Source organism: Balearica regulorum, chromosome 2, assembly GCF_011004875.1.
Source record: "Balearica regulorum gibbericeps isolate bBalReg1 chromosome 2, bBalReg1.pri, whole genome shotgun sequence".
NCBI lineage: Eukaryota > Metazoa > Chordata > Aves > Gruiformes > Gruidae > Balearica > Balearica regulorum.
Window position 1 is genome coordinate 80,009,302 of NC_046185.1, and position 9,969 is coordinate 80,019,270.

Here is a 9,969-nt window from a genome sequence, read left to right on the forward strand (position 1 = left end):
CTTCCTTTTTTCCCTTCTTAAAAATGAGGTTATGTTTCCCCTTTTCCAGTCGGTGGGAACTTCACCGGACTGCCAGGACTTCTCAAATATGATGGAGAGTGGCCTGACCACTTCATCCACCAGTTCCCTCAAGACCTGTGGATGCATCTCATCAGGTCCCATGGACTTGTGCACCTTCAGGTTCCTTAGATATTCTCGAACCTGATCTTCTCCTACAGTGGGCGGTTCTGCATTCTCCCAGTCCCTGCCTTCTGCAACCTGGGCAGTGTGGCTTAAGCATTTGCCAGTGAAGACTGAGGCAAAATGCTTTGTAGTTAATAAAAAAAAAAGTCTGTATGCAAAACCAGGGTATTTCTATGACCACCAATCATCATACCAAAATAAATCATGAAACTACTCAGGTAAAGTTAGGATGAAGTCATGCTCACTACCATAGACAAATAAATAAACAATATCATTACTATTGATGTCATAATGCAGAATAATGAGGCAAATACAAAGCAAGATAAATTCAATCAACTTTTAATGCCTAATCATCCTTTAGTCCAACTTTGATTTTGCAATCTTGTGTAAATCCTTTAAAAAAATAATTAAGAACTATAAATTAAAATGGTCCTATTTTTATTTGTGACAATTTTTAAAACCAGATAGTTTTCCCTTGACCATTTTCTTCTCTAAAATTTAATTAAATCCAATACTGATCTTAAAGCCTAGTGTTACTTTACGCTTTTGTCAAATAAATATTTTGATCCAATCAATCATATCCTTTCTAGCTTCTTCAATGTAAGGTTTATCATCAGGTTTCATATCTTCTGGCTTCAACTGTGCAAATCCATGAACTTGTCCAGGATAAACTTTAATTTTATATGCAACTTTACAATACTGTTTCAACTTCTCCTCCAGTAAAGTGATCTGTAAAAGGAAGCATTTTTCCATTATATCATGGCTTTTTTTTTTTAAGTTTGCCAAACTTGCTGTTTTTCATATTGCTACATCTTTGTCTTTTCTCAGCTGTCACACTTGAAGCAGGTTCTGTCGCTCAACAGATGAGAAAACCCCTCTTTGGAATGCAAGACTGAAATGTTTTTTTAAAAGTATGGCTGAGTCTGAGAACCCAGCAGTTACTGCAGAGATGGTTTGGTAATCTCATTGCCATAATGGAACAGGTGCATTTCTATTCAGAGACTTTTTATGGTTTGCAACCTAATTTTAAGCCCTGATCTTGAGATAACATATTCCCTAAACCTCAGTGATTCTCAGTCCAAAATGTTTTGATAGGCTTAGTAAGAGACTTTAAGAAAACACAGGGTTTGGTTTTGTGGGTTTTTTTAGTTTACTGTATATAACAAAAAGACACAGGTCCTGCACAATCTGTTGATGATAAGTACACACATGCGTACACACAGATGTGTGTACTTACCATGTGATTATGTACCTGTACACATGTGTAGACACATTTTTGTGCTCATTTCCATTAAAAAGTCAGAAAAAAGGAGAATGATCACTTATTTTGCCCCTGCAAGTTAATTCTACCCATCATGCAGATTAGAGACAGTACTGTAATTTATTTCATTTTCACATTTTTTTCCACGGAGCCTTTTGTTGCTCAGTGCAGAAAAAAAATGTATTTGAGGATTTTATTTTATTTTTTAAATGCAGTAATTTTTCTTACGCAATCTGCACAGATAGCTCAGAGAGAAAGCGTCAGGAGAGAAAGGTATGGTTTCAATGTGTAACGTATGATGGAAAAAATGTATTTATGAAAATTGTGCCCCTGGGGAAAAAAAACCCACTTTCACCATAAAAAGGGGACAGTGAGTGAAGAATTTGTTTTCCTGTGCAGAGGAGACACATATTTGAGGTACAGATCAACATGCTGAATAACACAGAAGTAAATAATGATTGGTTTCTGCATTCCCAGAGCACACTGCCAGTTCCCCAGTTAGACCCTACTCCTACACAACAAACTATGCTAGAGGTGGTATGTTATCCTTGTCACTGAAGAGAAAGAATTTCTGCACAGAAGAGGGCACCAGTTTCCTACCCGTATATTTATCCAGCCTTTCAGATATGCTTGCAATAGGGGTTATGTCAGAATATAGATGGCAGCCAGGAGTCAAAACAGAGTTCAAAAGTTGTCATTGTCTTACTTAAAATTCACGCCCACTCTTCTGACACAGTTCATTTTGTCTTCGTGTACCAAAAGCAATTAGTCATTGGTCCACATCATCAGAAAGTTCAGTTACTAGGCTGATTATTTTTTTTCCATTCAAAGTCTAAATCCAGTGGCTTAACTCCCTGTTGCCTCAACCATAGCAGTAATATCCGAGTTCTTGACGTGTTTGGCTCATACCAGTTGGATCTCCCTGCCCAGTTTCACACTCCGCTTGTCCAACCACTCAGAGACTGATGACTGATCTTTACTGTATTTCTCGCTTCACAAAAGAAGCTTTGAATAACCGAAGCAAGATAGGGGGTAAGTTAAAATATAAGCAAAACAATCCAGCCTGTCGATTTCGTGTACCCAAAAACGTTTTCTAACAAGCTAGGATTTCTGTGTGGAATAAAAGAACTATGGGAAAAGAAAAATCATTTCCAGTATAGCAACTTACCTGATCATAAGAAATAGTGTGGTCTTTCTCACCAAAAATGAAAAACGTGGGATTTAGTAAATTGTATCTTTCTTCAGAGTCCCTAATTATTCCTGTAATGTATTTGAGAAACAGTCTGCTGTTAGTGAAGTTAACAGTCTTGCTAGATAAATGGCAAATTAAGAGACAAAATTGCTATTTACTTATTAAATATATTTTTTTAGATCCAGACAGTTTCTGTTCCAATGGAGAGAAAAGCATTTGGAAAATATATTTCCCCACTCTCCAAGCACAAAAAAAAAAGGTAATTTCTGTGCAAAAGGAAACAATTTTTTTCTGGAATCCACCATTCTTAAATTTTGATACCCGTATAGCATATTGCTGCAATTATCATAATTAAAATCTCCAACTCACCTTTGAGTTGAGTATTCACAGAAATTGTTACAAAGCAATAACTAGACTTACAAACTATGCATAGTGGTGTGAGCCCATACAAGTTTTCATGTGTTCTACACTACCATAGAGGGACACCCCAGCGGTTAATTGAGGATTTTTCAGCATCAAGTGATGTACTGCCATTCCACCCCAGGAAAACCCAACGATACCAATCTTCTTTGCATCGCATTGTTCCTTTAGATACTTCAAGACAACATCAGCTTCCCTAAGACATATAAACAAAAGTAAACTAAGGAATCTATTGCAGAATAAATACTTGACAATTTAAGAAGTAAATTAAAAGACATACATGAATTTTTCTGCATCTGCACCCCCAATCATTTAAAACAGAATACTTGAAAAACACATTTCATCCCAGAGCAGTGGCTTCTATTCTTAAATGGGAGTTAACATCTCTGGTCCTAAGTTAGGGAAGTACAGGTGTAGGTACTTAAATACTTACGTGAATTGTGACCTGCTCCTTTGTTTTCAAAAGAAGCAAATTTTTAATTGAATCACTTTGTCTAGGACAGGACAACTAAAGACAAGACATATCTGCAAGTAGAACAACATCTTGCATTATGGATTGCAGGAATAGATAAGCTTCACTGTGCTATGTCTACAGAGTCCACCTATATAGATAAAGATTTATCTGGAGTATGTCATTCCTGTTGCATGAGTTAATATTAAAACATCCTACCAAGCCCGGATGCAATAATACTATACTAAAGTAGCAATTACTCAAAATTAAACTGTCAGTAACTCTAATGTTTAAAAAAGCAGGTATTGCATGAGGTATAATGCAAAAAATATGCAAATTGTTTTTAATGTAGGCCAGAGTAGGTAATTTATTTCTTTTTTTAATTGCTAACTTCCTAGGTCTCAATAGTTTTATCTCTTTTATTATCTACAGAGTTTAAAATGAATTTTAAATGCAGACTGCATATACTCATAACTATATTTTCAAATATTATGCACATTAGTATGGTCATCGCAGGTTTGGTTAGGCTGATATAAAAGCAGTATGAGAGTGACACAATCAGGAGATGGTGTCCTAGGCCTGTAGCATTGTAGCTGTGAATGGATGAGCTCTCTCAGATTTGATTTGTTTGGAAGGGTACTAAGTCCTGAGTGTGTCGCATTCTTTGTGCTCTGAAAGAGCAATGGATCTAACCGTGAGGGCAGCTACAAGTGAACCCTCAAAAGACAGCACAGGCATGTCCTTGAGGTCTTAATGGTTTAAGACAGTGCCCACGTATCTGCTCAATCTTTGAAGTAGGATTTTTTATAGGTGTTAGTCACTTGTCTTTCAAAAAATTCAGTCACAGCTTCTGCAACTATATGGTCAAAAGCTTTGCTGAGAGATGTTGAAATTAGGCTGTGACCACTGGGTCCTTTTGAAAGGGACAGAAGAATACTTGTGGCTTGCAAAATGATAGCTGAGTAATAGGGTGTCACTGCCTCACTATCATCTTCTGCAGTTTTAGGCTGTGCTGACAGATGAAGAAACAGTAATGCCTCCCATAATTCAGGGAAGCCTTGTTACAGGAACTGCTAGGCTCTACAGAGAGTGGGCCCTCTTTTTCACATTGAGAAAAACAGTATAGTTGATCAGATGTACCTTAGGTTTTGGGCAGTCTTGTAAATTTTGATCTAGTGCTGCTCAGGAGAATATCACCTGCACCTATCACTATTGCAAGGTGGAAAGCAAGATGGGCAAGTGACAACTGGCAGATAACATAAGCACTTGTGGAAGAGTTTTCCTCCTTATCTTGAGGAACTAGAGGCAGAATCAGCACTTGTGGGTGACAGTGCTGAGTATTTCATAGCCTGTGAAACACTGGCTATGAGCCTGTGTGGCCGGTATGACGTAGTTAGAAGAGGGCTCAGGAAAACAAGATGGGGACAGTAAGCAGAGTGATGGATGGAGCAGATGATCCTTTCCAAATCCCAACCAATACAGTGCCCAGAACCACCGAAGAACTGCCCAGAATAAGCAATTGTGTGTGTGCAGCCAGCTTGCCCTGCTGTGAGGTGCCACTTTTAACATTTCATACAAATTCCCCTCATTTGCTGGATGTACAAATATGCATCTTACTTGTCTACTTTCATAGGATCATGATCTTTCATCCAGTCAGCAAAGTCAGCCCAGTGATCAGTAGTTTTCCAGGGCTCTGTCCCCTTGAAGAAGTCTGGGCAGATGGTTCTGTGTGAGACGTGGAATCAAGTCAATTTTCATGTCCAGGCGGGGAGAATCTGTGAATGTCTAAATGTCTCCTAATGTCTTTTCTACTCCAGGGTACACGTCTACATGGTTACTATCTGAATCATCAACCTGTGTTGGCAATCAGCAGAGCTACAAGTATATGTCTTTCTATGCAAAAAAGACAAAACCCCGAACACAAATAAACTCTCATTATTTCCTTAGGGATTAAGCAACCCTCCTGATTCTTTATAAACACATGTATATCTCTTTGCTAGTAAAAGCTAAAGCAACTGTTCAAAAGCTTTAGTTGTGAAAAGCTTATACAACTTAAAGATAGATACCCATATTTATCTTTTAATCACCCATACTGCCACATAAGCACAAACACTGGCACTTCATGACTCTCCATGTGGCTTTGTGCTCAGGTAGCCATTTCTGATGGGTCAATTTTAGTAGCTTTGATGGCCTCATGGGAACATTGGGTGGCCTCATGGTGGCCTTTGCATTTTTATGTGCTCAGACTGAAATGGTACGGTTGCCCTATGTGTATGGGAAATGTCATGTGCCATGCTTAACTTTGGGCCTGATCATCTGTCGGTGCATTTCAGAGGAAGATAGGAAAGACAGTTGCTTACATGTATCCATGACTGGCAATCAAATCGACTATGTATCTGATGTCTGGGAACAGCCATCCAAATATATCGTGAATCACAATCACAGCTTTGTCTGTGAAAAAGGATGGTCTACAAACATATGCCTTGATGTGCTCAATTTGTACTTCATGTCCAAGGCACCCATATTGAGATCTTTTTCCAGTATCATATAGGAAAGGCTCAGCCATTTGGAAACCTACAAAAAGAAGAAAGAAAAAAAAAGAAAGCAAGAAAGTCAAAATGATTTTTTAACACCAACTATTAAGGGAAAATAAAGGCAAATATGATCTGCAGAAAGTAGTTCCATAACTTCTGTAAATAACATTGACATCCTTATCTGAAAGGAGAAAGTAGAAAAAAACCAAAAGCAATGTTCCAGTGCAGAATGGCTGTTAATCCATTATGTGTTATTAAGCTGAGAATGAAGAGAAATACCAAAAGCAAAGTTGTAAAATGACAAGCAACCTGCACACGAAGGTCCTGACTCTCATATCACATTTGATTTCCTCCCATGCCACTCTGTCAGCACTGGTGTGAAGCAGTATGGCTTCAGACATCGCGCTCTCCCCAGGCATGGGGCCATCACACCTGTCTTCATGGGGAATGGGAATCCCATGCTGGTTTTTTCTGAATTATGTGGTGGGTAAGGACCACAGCACTCAACTGCTACAGAAAAGTACAGTGTTCAGTGCTTCTCTCAGCACTGGCCCCTGCTAACTAATCTGTGCTTTCAGTAGCAGCTTCACAGCTGTTCTGGGAGCCGAGGTATCAGGCGCAGTTGTGAAGGACTGCAGTATGGATTTGTAAATTAGGTTTCAATGCCTTGGGCCAATATGCCCTTGAAAGGGGTTGCAAGAAAACAAGCAGATATGCAAATCTCATTCAAAATATGTGAGAGTATTTGGTTTTGTCCCTTTTCCAAAAATAGCAATTACAGACAATGAGCCAGTAGCTGTGCTAGAGAGATTAAAGTCAAAAGTTGTTCTGACTCTCTGTGTCAGGAGCTTGGAATGGACTCTGTGCCAAAAGTAGAATGTGGTCCTGTAATTAAAAGTAGTGCTATAATGCATCTATACAAAGAATCCAATTAAGTCTGCAGGGGCAGTGTTAATAGTAGCATTTCCTAGCCACGTACTGACTTTGGAAGTGTCCTTGGGGATGCAGTACACACACCTGCATGTACAGTATGACTGTCTCTGCTTCATCATTTCTACATCAGCCTATTATTGCTGCTTGCGTTGTAACATGTACTTCAGAAAACTATCTAGTCTTCATGGAAGTGCAGCAAATTCTGGTAAAAATGCACACCTTCCTCAGCTCTCCATTAACCACAGCAGCAGAGAGCTAGGTTTCACTGAGTAATGGGATATTTTGCCTAGGCAATACGGACACATCTGGGACCATGGTGCACACAGGCTGAAGAACAGAGAGTCAATGCCGCAGAGACTCACCACTTGCTTGTGCCTTACACAGCACTTCCCAGCTTGCATGATTAACACAGGCTCAGGAACAGCATCCAAACTTTATATGCATTTAAATTGCCTTATACCCAAGATAATCAGCCTTCCTAATGAATAGTGCAGAGACGCTGTTCTTCCTCATCCTCTCCCAACCCTGGGGCTGCTATCACCAGATCTGATGGGGCCAGCGCTGAATTTGGGCAAATATTCTTGATTGCAACCAGAACCCCTGGCTGATAAGAGTGAAGTGCAGAGATACAGGAATTGGGCGAATGTGGCTATACTGCTAGAATCAAGCTGCTTCAGAAATAGCCATGTAGTGGATGATCTCACATCTTGAGTAATCCCCTGTGCTGATAACTAAGAGCTGATTATATTTGTTAATTGCTTTCCTACCTTTCTCAACATCTGAATGTCAGAGTTGGTGCTAGGAAGTATAAAGTAGCCTGATCTTCAGGACCAAAACCTCCATTGTTTTGGAATTGTACAACAGTGGAAGTTGTAACATGCATGGGAGAGTATCTCCTAGTTTAAGCCTCCCATAATAGACATGAACATGTCTGTTTATTAAAAGTAGTTCCTACTTCTGTTTTTTTAACCTAAGATGAATGAGCTTGTTGAAGTGCAAGAAACTGCCTGGAGAATTCACAGGCACTCCCAAAGACAGCTGACACAATGGCTTCTGAGGTGGCAGCCACAATCTTGCCCCATGAAGGTCATCTGTTCAGAAGGGCACAACCTATGGTGTCCCCTTCAAGGAAGTCGTATTTAGAAGGCACGAAGCTTTGCAATAGTAGTGAAACAGCCTACCGCCTGTCTGTTGGTTGCTTCCCAGAAATCATTTCTTTGGCCTGTCTTGATTGATGCTGAGCCAGCTGGCTCTCCTCCAGGCACCAGGCTATGGAGAACATTAGTAAATAGTCAGCCACACCTGAACTGCTTGGAAGTCTTTGATGGGATCCTGTTCAGTCAGAAGCTCTATTTGTTCCCGCCTGCTTTGTCCCATGCAACACGGTGTGGCAAAGCAATAAGCCAGGATATTTCCTACCTGTCCTGTTTCACCTCATTCCCTCTTCCCACCACTTTCAGCCATTACACTTTTCCTTTTCCTGCATTCCCCATGGCATGGTTCCAAGCAGGCAATATCTCGCCTTTACACCCCGCTCCTCATCACTGAGCTCCAGCACAGAGATGTGGGACCTGGCACAAAGCTAGGAACAGGGCAAAAACTCACTACTGCTAACAGGGAAAAAAAAAAAAAAAGAGTGATATCTATGAATCTGCTGTCATCCTTCTGCTTGTTAAGAGAAGGCCTTCTAATATCTTCTGCTTCTCACCAGTGGTTCTGCTCTTCATTGTGTGTCTTGATACAATTCAGCTTTCGTGCAAGTAACATAAAAACTGAGGAGAGTTATTTACTATTATCACAAGGCAAAGGTGGGCTCCCTCAGGTGGTAGACTGACCCAAACTATGACATTTTTAGGGAGCAACAAATCACGTGGTTAAATCCCGCTGAGTCTTAGTTTTCAATAGGAAAAAACGAATCCCTACTTGGGAGATGGGGCTAAAAATCATTAAAAAAAAAAAAATCAGATAAAACAGGGGCAAAGATAGTCCTGAAGGACAATCCTCACTTCTCAGAAAGTGAGTATGAGCACGTGATCTCAAAGTGCTGTGCTGTTTGGCAGGACCTTGGTCTAGCGATGCCAAGATGTGATATCTCTGATGTTTCCCTGGGTCCAATGATAACATTTTAAACTCCAGCAATAATTAATTGCAATGGTAAGCACTCCAATGGACCAAAGAAGGAAAAGAATGGGAATTCATTACCCTAAGGGCAAAAGAAATTACTATGGTCCTTTAATGTGATCTTGCTACTGATGGACGTAAAATGGTTACCAGTGCCCTCAGAACTATTGCTGTGCCACAGCTTGCCACAAGCACTCAAAATGAAATCCAGTCTTTCCCAAAGTTGACACCCTTTATCTTCACCTTATCCGCTCCCTAATACTTGTCTTTGTGCATTTTTGCTGAAATAAAAATAAAAGTCTCTCTTTAAAGGAATGGGGTTTTGCTGAATGTTTCATGCCTTTTCAAAGAGCTATATCTAACTGCTTAGCAATTGCAGATTTTTCCCTTTCAAAACAATTAACAGTAGTTAGCCTTTCTCTGCTACCAACTTAGTCTTTGTGGACCAGTTTGCCATCACATACCTGGAGTACAGGATCCCGGTTTAGGCCAGCTCGCTGCTTCTGCTCAGAGAGATACCAGCTAGGTTTCTCTAAACACAAGAAGAAGAAAACCAGTTCTGCTGACAATTTTGCTCTTGCTGCTGCCCATCCAGTTTCCAGGTGCTCTTCAACTCTTCTGCAGACTTTGGGATTGGGAGGTGAGGAGGAGAGGCTTAGCACAGGAGTCATCCCGACCGGAAGGGGTGGGACGGATCACGCAGAGAGGCAGGGTGCAGCAGGCTCCACATCAGTTGTCTTTTACTCCACCTTTTATTTTATTTATTATTTAAGGAGTTTAGAAAGCAAGGTACACAGAAACGCTATACTGCGCTTATTTTTTTATATCTCTCAGTATGTGTGATTCCTAACAAAATAGTATAGAGAAGTTGAAA

General features: G+C 40.1%; 1 protein-coding gene across 1 annotated transcript; it reads right to left on the reverse strand.

Moving 5' to 3' along the window:
• Nucleotides 1-634: 634 nt before the first annotated feature.
• Nucleotides 635-9,695, reverse strand: LOC104629155 (carboxymethylenebutenolidase homolog). Its single transcript, XM_010308780.2, has 6 exons — nt 9,560-9,695; nt 5,868-6,081; nt 5,125-5,232; nt 3,110-3,252; nt 2,613-2,704; nt 635-912 (listed from the first exon to the last, which is right to left on the reverse strand). The coding sequence occupies exons 2-6, from the start codon at nt 6,071-6,073 to the stop codon at nt 733-735; spliced, it is 729 nt and encodes a 242-aa protein (XP_010307082.2). The 5' UTR covers nt 6,074-6,081; nt 9,560-9,695; the 3' UTR covers nt 635-732.
• Nucleotides 9,696-9,969: the final 274 nt, after the last annotated feature.

Bases quoted from the DNA above. Each gene is read 5' to 3' on its own strand.
- LOC104629155 (XM_010308780.2), bottom strand. From the start codon at position 6,073: ATGGCTGAGCCTTTCCTATATGATACTGGAAAAAGATCTCAATATGGG. The intron at 3,253-5,124 runs GTAAGATGCATA...TATATGTCTTAG, and splicing joins GATCCTATGAAAGTAGACAA to GGAAGCTGATGTTGTCTTGA. The intron at 2,705-3,109 runs GTAGTGTAGAAC...AATACATTACAG, and splicing joins CGCTGGGGTGTCCCTCTATG to GAATAATTAGGGACTCTGAA.